Source organism: Monodon monoceros, unplaced genomic scaffold (assembly GCF_005190385.1).
Source record: "Monodon monoceros isolate NGI ecotype Baffin Bay Population unplaced genomic scaffold, NGI_Narwhal_1 Super_Scaffold_18, whole genome shotgun sequence".
Classification (NCBI taxonomy): domain Eukaryota; kingdom Metazoa; phylum Chordata; class Mammalia; order Artiodactyla; family Monodontidae; genus Monodon; species Monodon monoceros.
The window spans coordinates 14554906-14578147 of record NW_021703774.1 but is presented as its reverse complement, the minus strand read 5'-3'; the positions used below and the strand labels follow the sequence as shown (position 1 = coordinate 14578147).

The following is a 23242-nucleotide window of genomic DNA, read 5'->3' as shown; positions in this document are numbered from 1 at the left end:
ACAGAGCATCAAAGTACACAAGGCAGAAACTGATAGAAGAGGAAGTACAAATAGATGAAGTCACTGTCATAGTTAGAGTCTTCAGCGCCCCCTCTCTCAGAAATGGGCAGATCCAGTAGGCAGAAAATCTGTAAGGGCGTAGTTGAATTCAACAACACTTTCAATCAACTGGATATGTAATTGAACACCTGTAGATTACTTTGTCCAACAACTGCAGAATATGCATTCTTCTCAAGCTCACTTGGAACATTCACTAGATTAACCACATTCTGGGCCATAAAGCGCACCTGAACAACCTTAAAAGAAATCATACAATGTGTGCTCTCAGACCACTTGGTTCCAACTGTGGGAGGATATTTTATAAGTGTATATAGGAGTACATATTTTGGTGGATCAGACTAATAGGAATATCCAAAGCAAAACCTACCAAATGATGTGTATGGTGGAAACATTATTGAAAAATATTTAGAAGACCTAAATTATTGGAGAACCACACCATGCTCATGTAGAGGAAGATTTAATATAACAGATGTCAATTCTCCCCAATCATAATATAAATTCAGTTTAATTCTAATCAAAATATTACAGCAGATTTTTTTCCTGTGACTTGACAAACTTATTCTAGCGTAAAGACGATTAGAGGAGTGAAAACAGTGGAAATAAATTTGGGGAAGATAGTGGCAGGGTCTTGCCCTTCGCAATAATGTCTTATTATGAAGATAAATAACATTTTTCCCTTGGACTTTTGGGCATATGAAGCACAAACTAACAAAGGAAGAAATTGGTAAGTGTGGCTATGTTGAAATTAGAAACTTCTAATCATCAAAAGCTACCTATTTAAGAAAAGAAAGGAAAACTACAGGCTAGCAGATGGTATTGGCAACACAAGGCAATAACAAAGGGAACTTTTAAATCATACGAACTAATTGAAAAACTTACCAAAATAAGGAATGGGTAATTCACAGAAGAGGCCAGAAGGGGCAGCTTAAATGGTCAATCTACATATGAAAACATCTGAACCTTTACTGGTTATTGATGAAGTAACCAAAACTATGAGATAACGGTTTATACCCATGAGGTTGGTAAAGATGAAAACATCTGAAAATTTCAGATGCTGACAAAGATGTGAATTACGTACTGAGCACTGATACGCCACTGATGGGAAGGTGCCACCACTGTGGAAAAACAATTTGCAAATATTTAAATGAAATACAGCAGGGGATATGAATGAATATAGGTATTGTGTCAACATTAGACTTCTCAAACAATGGAGTGCAAAAAGCTTGTTTTAGAATAATACATACAGTATACCATTTATGTAAAATTAAAACCATGTAGAACAATACTATGTTACAAGTAATACAAAAATATAAAGTATAAGTATCAAGAAATACTTGTGAATGAATATTACTAATTTCAGATGTTATTGGTAGGGTGGAATGTATACGGCATTTTATTTTATTTTCGTCAGGTGGTGAATAAGGAACACAGTTATTTGCTGTTTTTATAAATTTTGCATGCCTTAAATATCTCAACATAATTTTCCTAAAATATAATAATTTGATTTATTAATCTATTAGGAACATATTATCCACGTTAAGTATTCATCCTATCGGTAAAGACAGTGGAGGTGATGCTACTCTCTTCAGCATGGAATAACCATTACAAAATTAATGATTACTGTGTACCCTTGTTGTTCTAAAGTGAAGCTTCATCATTTGCTCTCTTCATTTAACAAATATTTATGAAATGCCTTCTATGTGTAGAGCCTTATGCTAGAGTACAACCATAAAATCTTGATTATAGGTGCAAGTATTTGAAAATACTGACGGACTTTTATTTATGAAATTCAAAAAAGATTCCCTGGAAGACACTAATTACTATAATAAATAGAGATGACTTTAATACAAACAAGTGATTCAGGCTGACAATTTGTCAACAAATATTGTTGACATTTTAAATCTTAAAAGGAAAAATTAAATGCAACTATACTAATAAAAGGATTTTTAATTTACTAATGTAGTACTCATGTCTAGCACTAGATAAAATTTGGAATGTAAGTTGGCTTTATATCCAAATAGTAACTCAAATGTATTTTTATGTCTACTCATTAAACTAAACGACAGAGATAATGGATTATGCTTCTTAATATATGAATCCATATTTTGTATTATGTATATTATTTGGAACAGTTGCATGTAAAGAACATTTTTAATATAATCCATTTCTTTTTCATTAAGTTTCCTTTCAAAATATGCAGTTTATACTATACAACTGTGTTCTTTACTCCAGGCCATATTTTCTGGCCTACAAACAGGGTTAAATTATTATATTACACAGTAGAATTGCTTTGGCTTGGCTACTACCCACAAACTTGAGCAAACCTTAAAGTCCTCCTTCTGGACTCTTGGGGGAATCTGTTGTATCTTCACATGTGTCTTTTTAGTGCACTGAACAAGTCACACGATAAAAAGAAAGGGGGAAAAAAAAGAACAGAAAGCTCAAGGGAAAAATCAAATATCAAACACCATCAGTGTTCAAAATTAATGAATAAAACTCTGGAGCCCATCGTCCAGGTGCTTCTGCTTCATTCAACGACTAGCCATAGTTAGATGGTCCGTATTCACAAATCACATGGTAAAGAACCCTGTGCTTAAAAGTACGTAGGCTATCAGTTATATTTATACAGAGACGATGTGTAGAACTGAATCAGTTGTCTGAATAATTCTGCCTACAGTCTACTTTTGCAAGTGTAGATTTTGTTTCACACATTATTAAAATTTGTTTTATTGGATGATTTTCTAATCATTGCACTGTGCCTGTAGAGGTACAGACAACGCATTGCATGAATTAGAAAGTTTCTAAAAGTAGCCACCACATATTAATAGTTGAATTGCCAGACAGGCTTTGTATATTAAGTATTCACAATCATTGTATTGCCACCACTGTCTGATCAGTATTGTCGAATAGTATTAGTAGTTATTTAATTGATGCCATTAATTTTAGCACCTAGAAAGCAGGTAAGTACAATTTTTCTGTGGGCACTTTAATTATATGAGAATTTCTAACTAGGGGAAAGATAATTACTGAGAAAGGAATATATCATTGAAGGCTAAATACATGAACATTTCTGTCTTCTCAATGGTGAAGCGTGGTAATTGTTTTAAATTTGCTAATTAAGATTACATAGTAATCCACAGGTAAAATTCTGCAGGTAAAATATTGCATTTACCTTGAAACCTTTTATGTTACTATTTAATTAAATACTGCACATACTAAGGTACCATCCTGCAGCATGTTATAAATGTAAGCAATCTATTAGGTCATTCCTCCATACATTCATGCATTTATCAAACATGTATTGATCACTTATTGTGTGCAAAGCATTCAGCCATTTTCTGTCTAGATTCTCTCCAGAGTTGGAAGTTTTATCTCTGCTTCCACACCCACCCCACCCAATCTAACATGATGATAAATTAACAAGTTTGTGTAACAATACCTTTATGATTGGAACGTTAGAGATACCTAGAGAAACTTCTATTGGAAAAAATAGTTACATGAGTACACTGAAGTTTTTATGTTTATAAAGATGATTTCTCTTAGTAGACAAAAGAAATTACACGAAATGGCATCATTTGAATGACAACTACCACTACATTCGAAGGAAAGAGGAAGCTTGAGTAGGGCCTGAGGACAATTATTATTATTAGAGATTTAAGACAAAATTTCCAACATACTGGTCTGGCTTCTACTGATGAGAAAGGAGCAATTTACAGACCTTCCAAAGATCTCTAATTCATTTAGGCCATTTGGGAACAGTGTAACAAATAACCTCTTTTAGCTCAGTAAGTAGTACTATACTGACTGAAAAGTGAGCAGTTTATAATCTCTCACTTTGAAACAGATTGCCTTGTTTCCCTTCCCATAGAGGCAGGGGCTGCCTACATTCCTCTGAATTTTCCAGCCAGGAGTGGGGTGACTCCTAGTTTGGGTTTCCTGGGCTCTGCCATCCTGTTTAGACACTGAACAGAAGGAGGTAAGAATGGACATCTAGCCATAGTGAATCCATTCAACACCTCCCTCCTTCAGAGGTCATTTTCTATCCCTGGAGACAGTCTAGCATGGTGATTAGGAGCAAGGGCTATCTATCTACCTATGTATGTATGTACATATGTATCTATCATTTGTGTATCTAAATTGAATACCTCCTATGTGTTAGGGCTTCCTCTAGGCCCTGGATATATAGTAATGAATAAAAACCAACAAACTTTTCTGCCCTTAGAAATTTTTACATTCTAGTTTATGCTAGTTGACATTCTACTGGATGATTTTAGAAATTTATTCAATTTCTTTCCTATTCCTCAGTTTTCTCAGTTGTAAAATGGAGGTAATAGCAACTACTACTTCATAGGTTGTTGGAGAGATTTAGTCATCAAATACATATGAAGCACTTAGGCCTGACACCACAAGCCTTAGCTATTCTTAGTACATGGGAAGCATTGCCTAGATAAAGACATCTGTGGGCATTTTACTGTTGATGGTAGAAAGGGAAATAATTTTGTCTCACTTTTGTTTTTTTTTGCTAGAGCCAGGAATGAAAGAAATGAATTCACCGATAGAAATGAGCTTTCATTGCATCAACTGTTCATTGATTTATTCACTCATTCATACATTCATTTGTTCATTCCCTCACCCAGTAAGCATTTATTGAGCAGTTACAAAGTTCCAGTCATTATGCTGGGATTCATTAGATCAATAAAATCTGGTTCCTGCTTAAGGAAGCTCAGAATCTAACAAGGACAACAGAGAAGTAAAGTACTATTATAATATTCTATGATAATTGCAGTGATTTTAAAAGTATAGACAAAATGCTATTTTCTCTATGCATGCTTAAGGAGATAAGTCAGTACCCATAGTTCTTCTTTGCACCTCTAAAATTTTAGCCTGTATGGTATGCACTAGACTTTAAAAAAAGGATTATTTCATTTATTTACCAGAATTGCGGGATTAACTACTCTTTGTAAATTTTCCAGATGTGATCTTTTAAAATGAACATTAAAAGAAGTTTTAATCTGTTTTTTGAAATCATTCAAAAACAAATTGTTCACTTCATCATTTTCTTAACCTGTGACTGTTAAAGACAAGTTGATTTTGATGACTCATGGTCATCATTATGAACTTGAGCTTTCAAAGGGCATTGAGTCTGTTGGATGGTTGAGTCTGTTGAACTTTCTGTTAGTAACTTGTGGGACGACCCCACCCACCTCCCATCTTCCCATGGCCCTTATGTATTTTTGGCTAAGAGGACATTTTCTTCTTCCTTCCTTCAAAGACACATAATGAGCATTTAAGATTGCTGGATAAGTGACTGAAGAAATGTGTTGCTGCTATAGTTACATTTTTGAAAATGGGACTATATGTATGTTTGTACTTTTTCTGTAAATTTGGATCAGATTTGAAATATTGGCAATAGTGGATCAAAATTGAGACTGATGGGAGTAGCGTTGATAAAAGTGCTTTTGGACCTGTGGATAATCTTTGAAAGACTGTCTTTGCTAGTCTGTAATAGTACCAAAAGAACACTATTCCAGTTTAATGGTCCAGAAGAGAGAAATGTCATTGTGTAATATTAATACATAATGTAGTAAAATAAATGTCATCAGTGTCTTCTATATTCAATGATTATTCTGTGATTTGTCTACCTGAACATGTCAAAGTATTTGGCTGCAACTTAGGGGAGTTGATTAGTAGCCTTTAAGATGCTATCAGAATGAAAGCAATGAAATGAATCAGTTGATAAAGGTCCTCACCCTGATATAACCAGTGTCTAACCTTATAATTTGAACAACCAGGGACATATCAGGGGGAATCTAGTTGGTACAGAAGAAACTGAAACATAATCAAAAGTGACAAATGATCAACTGGAGATTGGGAGAACGTTAGGTAGAAAAATATTTGGTTCAGAACCAGAATATAAGATATACAACTATTTCTAGATTTTAAATGAAACTTTAGAAGTCATTAACGGAAAAGATAGAAATAATTGTGAGAATTCAAACATTTACTCATCATGCCCTTAATTATTATTTCTTCCATTTTGTCACGATATTCTTTGTATTATCGTAAAGGAGTTGTGAGAAACAGAATTATAAGATGAAAAATGTAACAATTTTATGAAATGTTGTAACCAAAAACTAGACTACAGAGTATTCCTTCTCTGTTATCTGTCTTTGTAAACCACATAAAATGATAAAAACACAGCTTCATCCTTAATGTCAGAGGCCACAATGTGTGTCAAGGTGCCATAGTTGTGTATGTTTTAAATCAAACTTTAAAACAGAAATTTAAGCTGTCATTTCTCAAAATCCTTGCTTCTATATGTTAACCTCATCATTCTGAAAATTTTCTATCGTTTAAAAATCATATTCTGTTTACTGGTAATTCATGTACTCTTTCAGCCTACATTATACTAAAAAAGAGAGTTATTTCCTCTGTAGTATCTTATTGATCTGTGTGTAATTTAAAATAAGAACATTTTAATTTTCTTAGCAAAATGGTACATGCAAATGATGCAAATAATGTATAATTTTCTTGTAATCATCCATGCAGTTGCATTTTATCTGAACACAATTTTTAGTACATTAGTAATAAATGCACACTGTGGAAAGAAATGTTATAAAAAGCAAGTCATCTGTAACCCTACCGCCCCTAGACAGCCTTGGCAAATAGTTTACATCCTTTCAGATATTTTATTATTGATATTCTACTAAAGAAATCTGTGTCATCTATCTCTGTCTTCTTAAAGTTTTATCTCTGTATTCATATTCACAGATGAGTCTACCTTTATCTAGAAAATAGGCTTATACTCTACGTACTACTTTTCACTTGGTTTTTAAATTCAAATTGTATTATAAATACTTATCTACATTTGTCCTTATGGATGGCTGCATTATATTTCTTTGAAGATATATGATATTTTTCAGCCATTTCTTTACTTTTGGACATTTATCTTGTATCCTTTTCTTTCCTATTATAAAGACCACATTATAAAAAAATTCTTTCTCAAATAGTTTAAAAAAATGTACTTTTCTGAATTCCCAGTGGAATTGTTGGGTCCAGTGGAATGTACACATATGCTGTCCTGAAAGCTGTGGACAAACTCCCATCCTAGAAATATTGTCTGTACTGGCCCTTTCTACAAACTCTTGCACCCTAGTGTTAGAATTTTTTTTTTTTTTCCAAAAAAAATTTGAGAGTTGGAAAATGATAGCTATACTTGCTTTCTCTAGAAAAGGCTAAAATCTTACCAATATTTCTGTAGGTTTTTTATTGTCCATAAAAGGAAGGCTAGCCACCTAACAACTACTTGGTCAGACCCAAACCAACCCATTAGGTTAGTAGCAAATTCCTCTTTGTTTTTAAACATTAAAGGAGCGAGGACTGTATCTTTAGAATATCAATAAAGTATTTAGTTCAGTATCATTTACAAAAAGGCTTTTTGATAATGGCTTCTAAGTTGACAATAAGGATGAAATCTCAAAGGAATCTTTTTAGATCACAGTCTAAAAGCATAAACGTCCATAAGAATATCAAAGGAATGCTTTTGCTGGATTCACTCCACTAATTCATGTAGGCAACATCCCAAACTCCAACAGCCGGCAGTTGCTTTGTTGAAGACAAAGTGCATCTGTAATCAGTGTGACAGGACCACAGGTTGCATATCATCACTTCCACCAAGTTATGCAAGAAAGCGTAACTTGAATAATATTAACACCATCATTGGGAGAGCACAGACGTCAATAAGAATACTTTTAAATGAAGTAAAAAAATAGACTTCAGGCATTGAAGCAAAATTTTGCATTTGGCCAAGGTTTTGCAGTGGGATAGAGTTTTTAAACCTTTGGGAATGAGGTTAATTGCATGACTAATTGACCTGGGGAAGAAAATGTAATAAGCGCATTTCTCTTGTCCAAAGCCAGGAGGTCAGAGTGAGTATTCATCTATCCTGCTTATCCACACTTAGGGCTACTAGAAATGATATTCTGGTGATGTCTGATGGCTACTAGGAATGAAGTGTAGATGGGACCTCCTCAGTAGTTGTAGCTACAGATGATAAACCAGAAATGCATTTTGGTCATAAATTGCTCCTTGGTCCACTCTGTAGGCTACATCGTCTAAATCAGACCAGTACGTTTATGATCCCAAAAATCTCCTATCAATGGTTGTAGACAATATATTACATAGGGACTGTCTTACGTACTGCTGGTTTCATTTGAACTTGAGATCAACACCTCTGTTGGATTTTTACCCTGCTTGTCCTTCTCATTCCTCCTCCTCCATCTTGTAACTTCCAGATTTTCAAAGCACAGTATGGGCCACGCTTTGTGTTGAGCATTTTTTATTTATTTATTTTTAAACTTTTTATTGGAGTATAGTTGATTTACAATGTTGTGTTATTGTCTGCTGTAGATCATTTTTAAAATATTGCCACTTATCCTCAGATTATTTTGAGTCAGTAACAGTTAAGGTGTTGTGTTACATTGCCTTCCTTTTAGAGATGAGGAATCTGAGATTCAGAGTTAAAGTAGACTCAGGGACTTATTGTTCAATGATAGTTTTCACGTTACTTATCCTCTTTGATCCTCAATTGCTAATCTAATAATAAAGTAGTAGACAATGTTTACTGAGGGCTTATGATGTGACAGACACTCTGCTAAGTACTTGGACTTTACAACATCTCTAAGAGGCAGGAATTATTACCCCCCATGTTAGATGAGAAAAATAAGCCTTAAAGAGATGGAATTAATTATACAAAAACACAGGGCTAGCAAAATCAAGAACAGAAATCAGATGTGGGATACCATATAATATAAAGCCTAGAGGATTCAATGTAATAATTCATTTAAAATGCTTAATATAGTTCCCAGAACATAGAAAGTATGCAGTTCATGTTACTTTTCACAGTTAGTGGCAGTACCAATAATTGAACTAAAATGTCTGACTTCAGCCTATGCCTAATTTCTAACTTTTGACTCTACAAAATAAATTGATTTACAAATGGTTATTGCTGATGAGAGAAAACTTAAAGAGGTCAATTCCCCCACTTTTAACTTTTTTTGGCCAAAGACCCATAGTTGACAATACCCTACTGAATGCTACATATCTTTTACAAAATGTGTTTCATTTTATATTTTAGGTGGTTTATTGCAAGTCATCAAATACCATGCAATTGTGAACACTTTACATAAACATTACTGTTTATTAATTGTTCCCATTGTATCCCTGTCTAAAGTTTTTCAACAATGACTTTGTTTCGAAATAAGTATCATTAGAAGTGAATTTTCAGTTAGCAGCTTAGCAATTGTCTATTAAACTCCTACTGTGAGGGTGACTACAGGAGTATAAAAATCAGTAACTTGCATTTTCTGAAAGATACATGTAAGCAAACCAATCATTTGAGTTCAAAGTGATAGGAGCAGGGTCAAGGTATTAATAGAGTGCAGGGGGAGAAGAGAAGAGGGACAGCTGTCCAGCCCAAAGGGTTATAAATGATCTTGCGGAAAACAATCTTCTTCATTCCAAGACAAATATGATACCGATTTTTTTAATAGGCCAAAATGTAAGTGTGCATACTTTATCAATAATTAGAATGCAGCCTTACCTGACATGAAAACTGACTTAATATTACATTCTCATTCTCTTCTCTGTCTTTTTTCTTTTCCTCCTCAGCTAAGTAGAAAGACTCAATGCGTTTTCATGCTAAACTTTTCAGCATACCATAAAAGAACAGCACATTGGACAATTAAATTCTTATATTTTTTCTTTCTACATTTAAAAATATTAAGGGAAGAAATTGTTCAGCCATGAACTAGTAGGGCAAAATAAATACTGGAAAAAATGCTTTTGACTAGAGTTTGTTCCAATAATAATTATCAAATATGTCAAACTGTTCTGAAATAGTAGATACTTATTGCAGAAAATAGAAAAAGGAATGACATTTGTTGTCCAAAATATCAAAATAGTTTTAAAAAATGTTAATTAAAAAAAACAAAGGGCTATTATTGTGAACATATGGGGAGACTTTTTGATACTTTATTTTACATGGTTTGACTCTTCTGGTTCCTAATTTATATATGTGACTATGGAAAAAGTTGGGTACTTTCAGAAGTCACGTTAAGTGTTTTATAGCCAAAAAAAAAAAAAAGGTAAGAATGTACATATTTATTGGTATGTACATATTTATTTCAAATCTTATCTAGAATCAATCATAATTTAAATGCAGTGTAACTTGACAAACTATAATAGGTTTTAGTGTACAAAATGAAAATTTGTTCATTCAGAAATTGAAATTAACTTGATAAATAAAAATACATATTTATTCCTTATTAAAGTTTTAAGGCTTTATTTTAATGTCTGTATAAAAACATGGAGCAATAGAATTTATGACTATAAATGCAGAAATCCTACATAACTTTAACCATTATTTACCATTAATGATGTTGAGTTTATTCTAAGAATGCAAGCATAGATTTTAATTACCCTCTTAACCTATAACATAATTTTTCAGTTCAACAGGTCAGTTGATTCAGAACATTTAATAAAATTGACAATATTTTGTTTTTATATAAAATCACCTTGTTTATTTTGGAATAGAGATTTCTCCTTTTAAGTGATAAAGATCATCTACCTAAAATCAATAGTCAACATCATTATAAAAGTTGTAATATTAAAGACATTTTCATTAAAGTCAGAAATAATACAAATACATCCACGGTCACCACTATGGCATACTTATTAACTATGGTGCTAAAATTTTTGGCCATTAATGTAGAAGTGAAGTAGAAAAAGAAAATAAAATATAAGTATATATTGAAAATTATGAACTAAATCCTCACTATTTGACAGGCAAAGAAAAATGTACCTAATGTATGAAAAGATATTTAAAAGCAATAAGAAAAAATGAATATGCAAAATAAAAATGAGCAATTTTCTCACAAAAATATTATATTTTATCAAAACTAGATGAAAAATATAAAACCTTACTAGTAATCAACAACATACATACTGAAATAGTGATTGATACTTTTCTAAAATCAAAATAGTGAAGAGATAATCATAGACTTTAGTTGAGCAGAACACAAGAAAATGGACATTCTCAGATACTACTTGTGGGATTATAAATTAGTTTAATTTTTCTAGAAGAAAGTGGTCATATTTCACAAAATCTTTTAAAATATTTACATTCTTATGATACAACTTTATCACTTATAATTTTGTTAAGGTAATATCCACAAGAAAAACAAAAAATTAGAAGAAGCAAAATGTTTCTGCTGTAGTTGCAGACTGGCTAAATAAGTTATTTTATGAACAATATGATAAGTAATGCAATAAAATTCATGATATTTAATAAGAGACTATGTAATAGTATGGGTTATAAGTGTGTATATGTGTGTTTTTGTGTATTCCTAATTTTGAGAAAAAGAAAAAAATACACATAAGTTTTGAAAAAATCATTAAAATATTGTAGCTTATCATTTGGCAGTTGAATTATCAGTGATTTTAATTTTCTACTTCATTTATTTATTTTATGAAAAGGATAGTATTACTTTTATTAAGTACATAATTATGCTAAAATTTTAACACAGCTCCCATGAATAGTTCCTTAATCTATGGAATAAATTTTGCTTTTTCCATAAATTGTATGTATATTAGATGCTAAAAGCACTAATTAAAAAAAATTTCTAGCCTTTAATTGATCCAGTACGTAACAGGTCTGTTTTAGTTAAACACCAATCCTCTAAAAGCATGGTTCAAATATTAGTTATCATGATATATTACCTGTAAGTAACTTCATAAAATACAAATTTTGCTGCTGGCTTGTCAGTCTACAAATTATATATATAACTGTTGCACATCATGATCAGTGACCAATCATGCAGCTTCTTTCACTCTATTGGTGACTGGTCAGTGCACATCCATTAATCAGTTCGTTCACAGAGAAGCTTGTAGTGGTCTAACCTCTTTTTAAGTGATAAACCCATGCGATATTTTATAAATATGAATATTCAAAAAAGAAGAATTGGCCAACAAAGATGGAAAGAAAGAATGTTTTGGGAGTGAAATTTCAATTAAACATTTCTTTTTAGAGAACAAATAGCTGAACACTGTCACCATTTGGAATACTTTATATATGCAGCCAGGGCAACTTAATGAATGTGAATTTAGCATAAATGAGGACATTGGTTGTGATGAATAGGTAAAGATGTCCTAGAGGAAATGATGCCAACAAAAAGTTTACATTAAAGGAATCTCAGAGATATTGCACGTCAGTGAAAGTAAAAACATGAAAATGATGGAAGCAGGCTGATCCATACTTAGAAAGGAGTATGACAATTCTCAAGGCTTAGAAAAGATGCTTGCTCAATATGGAAATTTACAGAATAAGAAAGCAAGCATTATTCAAGATACTGAATGATTTTTTACAAGGAAAATAATTCTCAAAGTTTCTAATATTAAATTACAGTTTATTAAATGTTAATTTTACTATTTTCTATTTCCCTTTATATTTGTAACTGATAGGAAGTTTTTACAGTTTTATCTTCACTTATTCTTCTTTGATACTCTTCCTTTATGTAGATCCAAGTTTCTGATGTATATTATTTTCCTTTTCTCTAGAAAGCTTCTTTTAACATTTCTTGCAAGTAGGGTCTACTGACGACACATTTTCGCAATTTGTGTTTGTCTGACAAGTCTTTATTTCTCCTTCACTTTTGTAAGATAATTTTGCAGAGTACAGAATTCTAGGTTGGTAGTTTTTTTTCTCTCAACACTTCAAGTACTTCACACAATTCTCTTCTTGCTTGCATGTTTTCTGAGGAGAAGTTAGATATAATTCTTTGTTACTGGTGTATTTTAACTTTGGTTTCTCTTTCTGAATTTTTTCTTTATCTTTGATTTTCTGTAGTTTGAAAATGATATGCCTAGGTATAGTGGGGTTTTTTGAATTTATCTTTCTTGGTGTTTTCTGAGTTTCTTGGGTCTGTGGTTTGGTGTCTGACATTAAGTTGGGGGGAAATTCTCAATTATTATTGTTTCAAATATTTCTTCTATTCCATTCTCCCTCTCGTTTCCTTACCATTATACGTATGTTGCACCTTTTGTAGTTGTTCCACAGTCCTTGGATTGTCTGTTCTGATTTTTCAGTCTTCATTATTTTTGCTTTTCAGTTTTTGAGGTTTCTATTGATATATCATCTAGCTCAGAGATTCTTTCCTGAGCCTTATCCAATCTACTACTAAGCTCATCAGAGGCATTCTTCATTTCTGGTACAGTGTTTTTGATCTCTAGCATTTCTTTTTGGTTCTTTTGTAGAATTTCCATTCACTCTGCTTATATTGCCCATCTGTTCTTGCATGCTGTGATTTTAAATTCCTTGCCTGATAATTCTAACATCAACATCTCTGTCATGTTCTGATGCTTGCTTTTTCTCTTCAAATTGTGTTTTTTGCCTTCTGGTATGCCTTGTAATTTTTTTCTTCAAAGCCAGACATGATGTGCCAGGTGAGAGGAACTGCTGTAAATAGGTTTTTAGCAATGTGCTGGTGAGTAGTGAGGAGAGGGCAAGTGTTCTATAGTCTTATGATTATTAAATGTTAGTTTTACTATTTTCTATTTCCCTTTAGTTTTCAGTCTTTTAGTAAGCCTTTGCCTCTGGACTGTGAACTTCATGTGTGCCTCTTTGTCCCCTCTGCCCACCTCCCCTTTAGGTGGGATAGAGTGACAAGAGGGGGCTGGAGTTGAGTATTTCCTTTCTGTAGGTCCGTTAGGCTCTGGTTAAGTAATTTATCCTGAGGGAGATATCGTTAAGAACAGAGTGCTCTGATGTACTTCGAAATGCTTCCTTTCTTCTCCCTCTGCCAGAAGCACCCAGGGATTTTCCCCTGAGTTCATTTACTGTGAGAACCTGGTCAAGCCGCTGGAAGAAAATCTCACAGAATGGTGAGGGCCCCTTATAACTACACTGCCCTGGAGTTTTCAATTATCAGACTTGTTCATGGTGAACTTCCAGCAATATATCAATTATAATTCAGATTTTCTCCCCCAGCATTGGTTCCCATGGAAGTTTCTGCTAGTGAGTCTTTGATCCTATAGCTGAGACTCCCTTTATTTGCCTGTCTCTCCAATCTTGGGGACAGATGTTTGCCCTGTGTCCCCCACTTAGGGATCCAGGGAGAGTTGTTGATTTTTCAGTCTGTTCAACTTTTTATTTTTTGTTATGATGGAGTGGCAATTCCAAGCTCTTTATTTGTGGAAGCAGGACTTGGAAGTCAAGCTTTTAATGTTTTCACAAAAAATTTCAGATTGTGGAACAATCATAATTTTCCCCATTGGTTATTAAGATCACTTTAAATGGTTTCAGCTTGCATTGTCACTTTAACAATTCTGCACTACCATGACTGTAATATTCTAATTGATGATTTATAAAATACTTTGAAAAATACAATAGTTGCTGATTTTCAACTCTTTGATATTAGCTTTCTATCTAGTGAAAGTGCCGGATATGTAAATAAGAAGAAACAAAGCACAACCTTATATATTTATCATTCTGATATTACTTTATTGTTCTAGTGTGATCACTGCCTGCCTCTTTATAATGACAAGCCTTTTCGCCAAAGTGATCAAGTTCACGCCTTCAATTGTAAACCCTGTGAATGCAACAGCCATTCCAGAAGCTGCCATTACAACATCTCAGTGGATCCCTTTCCATTTGAACACCACAGAGGAGGTGGAGGAGTTTGTGATGACTGTGAGCATAACACTACAGGTAACTAGCAAATAACACAAATAAGAGAAGCTGACTTGGTCTTGAAGCCCTTGTGCTTCTATATATAATGCATATTATTTTAAATTATGTTATTGCTATCTTATTTAAGAAAGTGTTTTCATACCATGAAGCTTGAAAACCACTCTGGTTTACTGAATCTTCATGTTCCAAATGATTAGGTAGTTTTCAGATATAACACTCTAGTCTTAGACTATATATTTTCAGGAAAATGTTTTTTTCTTTTTAAATAAGTTCACATCATTTGATTAGATCATGAATATATTTTGGATACATCAGGAATTACTGTATTATTCTGAGTATATATATCCTTGAAATAAGTTTTCTGTGTGACCTCTGATCTTCCATTATGTCTGGATTCCCATGTAGAGAGGTTTACAATCATTCAGATTTGGTATGGACTCTAGTAATCAGGGAATACTCTTTTTAAAAATGTTCATTAAATGCATAAAATAATTATTAGAGTCTTGTCCCCAAAACCATCCAGCATTTTGACTAGTCATTGAAAAATTACTATTTTCTGAAAGGCTGATATGTTAAAAGCAGAAATAGACAATGTCTGAATTTGTAAAATATAATGGCCCAAGTCTGATGGGTTTGAAAGTGTGCTACTCTGAAGCATGAATGAATTTGTTGGATAATTATTGATAACCTAAAGTGGGACAGGCTCTTGGCTAGGTGCTGGGAATATAAGGATTAACAAGATGATGAATTTTCTTGTCTTTGTATGGATTATTACATGGTGGTAAAGGCACCCTATTAAAGGAACAATTAAAAAGTTGCCTGAGGAGTGCTAAGATGGGGAAGTATAGTAGGAGTTAACCAGGTGAAGGAGCGGGGTTGGGGATTAGGAGTGTGAAGAAAGTTTTCCAGTAAGAGAAACAGCTGTGCAATGGCCTAGAGGAGAGAAAAACATGGCGCCCTTGAAGAACTGTTGAAAGTGCAAATGGCTGATTGTTAGAAAAGGCACTAGGAAGAAAGGCAGAGCCCAGATACTGGAGGGCTCTCTAAACCATGATAAAGAGATTGGCTTCTATCCTAAGGTTAAGGAGATGCCATTTCAGGGCATTTAAGGAAAGGAATTTTGTGTTTTTTAAAGACCCATCTGGTTATAAAGTGGAGAATGGATTGAAGAGGGTCAAAAGTGGTTTGGGAAAAAACGTTAGTCAGATATTGCAATGGTCCAGATGAGAAATAATGTGGGAAAACATTTAAGGTGGTGTGGATAGAGATGAGTGGATCCAATAGACTCTTAGGGTAGACAGTGACAGCATTTTCCAAGCAAGGTGCAGAGTGTAGGTAAGGGAAGGAAGAAGAGTCAAGACTTATGCCTGACATTCCGGTTTGAGCAACACGATCAACGTTGGTACCAGCCATTGAGATAGGAAATACGGGAGGATCAAATTGAAGGAGAAGATGGCAAGTTCTGTTTTGGACAAGTTCACTGTGTGTTTCCAAGAAACAAAGAAGAAACTCTTTTTGGGGCAGTCAGAAACACAGTTCTGAAGCTCCTTTCTTAAAGAAAGGACTTCCATGATGCTTCAGAGAGGATCAGTATAATCTATATACTTTAATGGCATCTTATGGTTATCACAGTTTGTAAATATATATTTATTCCTGTAATAATTTAATTAGGATTCATCTTACCTGCTAGACTATAAGGTAACTCTGTGAAAAGGGTGCAGTTTGTATTTTCCTCAGCCCTTAGCACAGAGTTTGGAACATGGTAATCACTCAATAAATATTCATTGAATGATAAATAAAGGAGAGATTTCAGATTGGAGATATAAATTTGGGAGTCCTCAGCATATAGAAATGGAAATATTCTAGACATATTATAAATCCATTTAATTTGTCCACAGCCAAGATCCATTAGAGTGTGAGTTTTTCATTTGATTAAGTTGTTTTCATAGTTTTCTAATATTGAGCCAGTTTCAGCAATATTTGAGAAAGAGTGCATCATGTTTAAAGGGGGACTTGATAGCCTTCAGTTTTATTTCAATTTCAGTAATCTGGTATGCTACTCACATTTAGTTTAGAAACTCCCTGTAGTTTAGATTGCTTTCTTATATAAAATGGAAAGGGAAAATTTCTGAATAATAAATTGTAAACAATAGGAATTACCTCATATTTCTAATGTGTCAAGATATTCTAATATTTAATATGAAATTTATTTGATGTAGCTAAATATAAAATTCTATTGTGATATTTGAAATGAAAAATAATAGCCATAAGTACTAACAGAAGCATTTGCTTTTAATCACATTAACTATGAAATAATACATTACATTAAAAGCAGTCTTCTATTTTATAAGATTTAGTTCTGGAAAAATATTTGAATAATATATGCTTATTTGCTTCCAACTGTAGAGCTGTCATCTGCCACGAATGTAGAAATTTCTCATATTTGATTTAGATTCAGTACCTGGTCTTAGAAATAAGAATTTTAAGTTTGGAAACAAACTCTTTCAAAATGTATGGGCCCCTACAAAGCACAGCTTTTTAGAAGTGTGGTATTATATAACAGATGGGAGTTTAATGAAGTAGAGCACAGTCTGTAACAGGTTCATTGTTTCATATGCTGTGGATCACTAAATTGGCAGGTAGAGATGAAACGTGCATTAAAATGGACATCCCTAAAATTATAGAATTCCCTCAAAGGAATACAGTCTTTAATTTTGAATTATGCAGCTGATTTTAATGAATTGGAAGTCATAACGCATAACCTTTCCCCGATGCAGGGAGGAACTGTGAGCTGTGTAAGGATTACTTTTTCCGACAAGTTGGTGCAGATCCTTCAGCCATGGATGTTTGCAAACCCTGTGACTGTGATAAAGTTGGCACTAAAAACAATAGCTTCCTGTGCGATCAGGTGAGTTCTCACTATTGAAGGTAAAGAATTGCTCTCTTCCAGAAACTAATTTAGGAGATGGTCTATCAGTGATACTGAGGGCTATATCAGGAAGTCCTCTGTGTGTGTGCTTACATTTCAAAGAGGTGGTTGCTTTCAGGGTGTTTCTGTGCAACTTTTAATATGAATATAAAATATAAGGCTACTTGGGCGGTCCATTTTACAGTTGTTAAAAAACGTGGGGACTTCCCTGGTGGCGCAGTGGTTGAGAGTCCGCCTGCCGATGCAGGGGACACGGGTTCGTTCCCCGGTCCGGGAGGATCCCACATGCCGCGGAGCGGCTGGGCCCGTGAGCCATGGCCGCTGAGCCTGCGCAACAGGAGAGGCCACAAGAGTGAGAGGTCTGCGTACCACAAAAAAAAAAAAAAAAAAAAGTGGAAGCTTGGGGTTCCAAGTAAACAATGAAGTAATTTAAGTATGTGTCTTGGAATAACTGGTGAATTAATATTAATAAGTGATATTAAGTAAACAAGAACAGTTTTCCTCCCAAATTCTGTAGAAGATAGTATAGCAAAAGTCACTTACACATAGATCCAAATGGAAGTTATGGTAGCTCTGGTCTAAATTTCTTTTAACCTTTTCTCTATCTAACAGTACAATGGGTTTTTATCATTTTATTAATTTTAATTACCAACATCACAAATATTGATGTCTGACCTATATGAACACAGATTGTAACTGTATTATACATCAGGAAAAGCAGCTCCATACTTAAATGTGCTGTCTTCAGCTGGAGCTTTTTACCTGTTCTGATAATATTACCACATGAAAGTAGATAAAAGGCAAATTTACCTTGGAGAATCAATTCAATGATTGTATTAATTTTTAATAATTACATATTCTCTTGCAAATAGTTGAGAATGCAGTGGCCAAGAGCATAAACCACAGTCTGGTTAAAGAAAAAAAATTTTTTTAAGTTACAATGGAATGATAATTATTTCAAGGCAAAATATATTTGTCATATAACTTGGAGCATGTATTAAAAACTGTTTTAACAAATAAAAGCCAAATGTAAAGTGAGCTAATATGGATTTGAAGACCTTCAGATTAACCATAGTGTGTGATATGCTTCATTGGAAAGCTGGGAGGTAGAAAAATAAAAAGGCAATCTCTACTGTTTTTATATTGTGATATTGAGGCACTATTTTCTGAGAGAGTCATATTACAGTTTTATATGTGTTGACTAGTAAAATCTGTCTTTACACATTTCACCCTTACACATTTGCCCTGAATTTTCAACATGGATGTCTTTTGCTTGTTATTCAAGTCTCAATTCAAAGATTGATGTATCTTTTGAGATTTCTTCACTGATCACTCAGTTGTAGAACATTTTCAAATCACTGTATTTTACATCATCCCATGTTATTTTCATTGTAGCCTTTATTTAATTAAGCAAATTAAATAAATTCATTTATTTGCTTCAGCAAATTAAATAAATTCACTTATTTACTTCATTGTCTTTTCTCTGTCCAACGTAAACAGTACAGTTTCAGTCACATAATAAGCACCCCATAAATACTTATTTAATAAGTGTTAAGTAAATGAAGAGAGATTCTGTCTGAGCACTAATCTCATAGTCGGATGGTCATTTAAAATGGTTATTGTAATAATCTAAGCATTACATAAATTTTTCACTTAAATATGTTTTCTCCCTGAAGATCTAAGGTAAAGTAATTTTGGTATATAGTACTGAAAAACTGTAAACTAAAGTTACAGCTCCCAAAGTTTCATTTATATGTCATTACCCATATGAAGTAAAGGGTTGCAGATTTGTCCCTCAATTCTACAACTCAAGTATGCAAGAAATTAAAACCTAATTTTTCTCAAATTCCTATTTCAAGTCCATTTTATTGGGGTAGGAGACAGTTTTAGTAATTCTGTGCTTGTAAATATTTAACATTGGGGTATCTGAGAAAAATTAAAAGCCCACACCATCAATTTTAAGCTACCAATGAGATGTCACCAAATATGAATTTGGGAAGAATGGTCTTATACAGTGGAGATGGCTCCAGTACACTACTGGCTCTGGATCTCTTTCTCCAGCTCTCATGGGGTGGATCTAATTTGGGGGTGGAATTGTACATGAACATACCCAGGGCAATGACATTTCAGAAGGTAGGACTTCTCTGATCATTGATGTCATCGATATAGGTAAACATTCTGTGAGATCTCCTTGAAATGGAGGTGTTTCTCCCCTCCCAGCTAGGGCAGTGTTTTCAGAGTCCTAGTGGAGAGTCAGAACCCCAAGTTCTGCCCGGTGGTAACAAGGAGACCCTCCCCTACTGAGTTAGTGGAGCCAGAGTGGAGAACCTTGACTTCTATTCCCACCAGGCAATAGTGAGGCAACATCCTCTCTTCACTCGCCAGAAGAGTTTCATAGGAGGCCTGACTGTTAAAGCAAGACTTAAGTAAGATTCAGAGTCTCATAACACCAAAATGTCCAGGTTCCAATAAAATTTCACTTATCATTACAAGAACTAGGATAATATCAAATGGAATGAAAAAAGACAATCAACAATACCAGCATCAAGGTGATTTAGATGTTAGAATTATCATGCAAAGATTTTAAAGCATCCATCCATTTGTCTCCAGCATATACCTACTCTAAAGTTAGGCTGAAGAAACTTCTCTAAACAGGAAATGATAAATGAAGGAATCTTGAAACATCAGAAAGGCATAAAAAACATCGGAGTTAAAATATGGCCAAATATGACACGTTTTCCCCCTTCTCTTTGAGTTTTTTTTTTTTTTTTTTTTTGTGGTACGTGGGCCTCTCACTGCTGTGGCCTCTCCCATTGCGGAGCACAGGCTCCAGACGCACAGGCTCAGCGGCCATGGCTCACGGGCCCAGCCGCTCCGCGACACGTGGGATCTTCCCGGGCTGGGGCATGAACCCGTGTCCCCTGCATCGGCAGGCGGACTCTCAACCACTGCGCCACCAGGGAAGCCCTCTTTGAGTTTTTAAAATTTTTTGACGGTTGAAAAATTAAATCACTATCTAATGTGGTTCCCAATATATTAGAGGAGATATTTAAAACAATTATATCAGAAATGGAGAGGGTAAGAAATGTAAAGGGAAGTAATTTTTCTATACTTAACTGGAATTGGTAAAATAAAAAAACTACCAGACTTTGATATCTGTGTATATAATGTAATATCTAGACAACAACTAAAAAGGCTTATTATAAGGATGATGTATTCAAGAACACCACAGATAAATCAAAATGGAATTCTAAAATATGTTCATGTAAAAAAAAAAAATAATAAAATAAAATATGTTCAAATAACCTATAATAATACAGGGAGAAAGTAGCTAGAGACTGAAAAACAGAATAAATAAAAACCAAAAAAATAAAATGGCAGACTTATTAAACCTTAATATAGCAATAATACCATTCAATGTAACTGGTCTAATAAACCAATTGAAAGTTAAAGATTGCCCATGAACGAAAATATTATCCTCATAGCAAACAAGACCAGCAACAGTGCGTGAAAGAAAACCACAAACCAATATCATTCATGAATTGAGAGGCCAAAGTTTTAAACAAAATTTTGGCAAATAGATATTCAGCAGTATTTTAAAATAATTAAAGACTAAGGTGGTTGTGTTCCAGGAATGCATTCTGTTTCAATATTTGAAAATCAAGCAATACAATCACCTTATTTTCTGGCTAAAGAAAAAAGTCACCTGATTATAATACTGTATTCAGAAATAGTATTTGACAAAATTTAACACCATTTCATGATAAACACTCTCAGAAAACTAGTAATGGAGGAGAATTTCCTCAACTTGAAAACAAACATCTACACAGTACCTACCTACAACTGACCTCCTACTTATAAATGAAAACTTTCAGTGAAAAACTTAATGCTCTCTCCCTAAGATCAGGAATAAGGCAACAATATTCTATTCAACATTGTACTGCAGGTTCTAACCAGGGAAATTAGGCAAGAAAATGAAATAAAAGTCATCCAGGGCTTCCCTGGTGGCGCAGTGGTTGAGAGTCCACCTGCCGATGCAGGGGACGCGGGTTCGTGCCCCGGTCCGGGAAGATCCCACATGCCGCGGAGCGGCCGGGCGCGTGAACCATGGCTGCTGAGCCTGCGCGTCCGGAGCCTGTGCTCCGCAACGGGAGAGGCCACAACAGTGAGAGGCCCGCGTACCGCAAAAAAAAAAAAAAAAAGTCATCCAGATTGAAAAGGAAGAAGTAAAACTATCTGTCTTTGTATATAACATGATCTTGTAGGTAAAAAATCCCAAGATTCCAAGGAATCTGAAACCGATAGGTGGTGTTCGGGGTGGCTCTGAGGAGCTCCGGTTCTTTATGTCTCAGTGCAGAAAGAATTCAGTGAGAGGCAAAGTGATAGATAAGAAGGGATTTTTTAGAATAGGATGCTTGTGAGGCTTACAAGCGGGCTAATGAGAGGGTGCCGTGCCCCAAGAACTTAGTGGGCTACAGTTTTACAATCAAAGGAAAAGAGAGAAGTGGGGGAAAGACCACCTTCTTCCTTTTTCTTGGGTAGACATCAGGCTTCCATCATCAGTTCCTCCTCCATGTCAGGTGGGGGACTTTTTTTGTCCCTACATGGTCAAGCCGGGACTGTCATGGCGCAATGGAAATGAGCAAAAAGGCGGTAACATATGCTAAAAATGGTAAATCATCTCAGGTTTTAGTATAATGTCACCTTTTCCTTTTATTTTCTTTAGTGTGCACAGAGGAGCATGTCCAAGGAATCATGAACTTACTGAACTCACTGGGCAGGATGTGGGTCTCATGCCACCATTGTTTTATTTGTGGGGGGCATGTCTCATGCTTCTGTTGCATGGTTTTGTTGCTAGCAAGCCTGCTTGGTTTTGTGGTTAAGTAAACCAGCTTTCCTGAGTGATCATTAACTTACAGATGTCTCCCATACTTTTTTCTCTCCTTAAAATCCCCTGGTGGGATTAGCTGTTTCATCACCTACTTTGTCCCTTTACTCTGTCCCTATCAAATTTATTAAAATACTGTCTATCAGAACTAATAAGGTTCAACAAGTTTGCAGAATACATGATCAATACACAGAAATCAGTGGTATTTTTATGTACTTGCAATGAACAATCTGAAAATGAAATTTAGAACACAACTTTATTTAAATAGCATCAAAATAATAAAATACTTTGGAATATATTTAATAAAATAAGTCCAAAACTTTTATTCTGAACACTACAAAATATTGTTGAAAGAAATTAAAGAAGCACTAAATAAATGGAAAAACATCCTATATTCATGTATCAGAGACTTAATTTTGCTAAGATGGCAGTTGGTCTATAGATTCAACACAGTCTTGTTAAAGGCCCAACTGGCTTCTTTGCAGACATTTATACGATGATCCTAAAATTCATATTAAAATTCAGGGCACTCAAAAAAGGCCAAAACTGTCTTGAAAAAGAAGGGAGTTGGAAGATTCACACGTCTCAATTTTGGAATTTACTATAATGTTGTGATCAA

At 34.2% G+C, this 23242-nt stretch overlaps 1 protein-coding gene across 2 annotated transcripts in view; it reads left to right on the top strand.

Moving 5' to 3' along the window:
* The window catches only part of USH2A (usherin), a 788115-nt gene that overhangs the window by 109000 nt on the left and 655873 nt on the right, over nt 1–23242 (top strand). For both annotated transcript variants that reach the window (XM_029229459.1, XM_029229460.1), the window contains 2 exons: nt 14629–14824; nt 17584–17714. In XM_029229459.1, coding sequence (XP_029085292.1) covers nt 14629–14824; nt 17584–17714 — 327 coding nt within the window. The remainder of the gene's footprint in view (nt 1–14628; nt 14825–17583; nt 17715–23242) is intronic.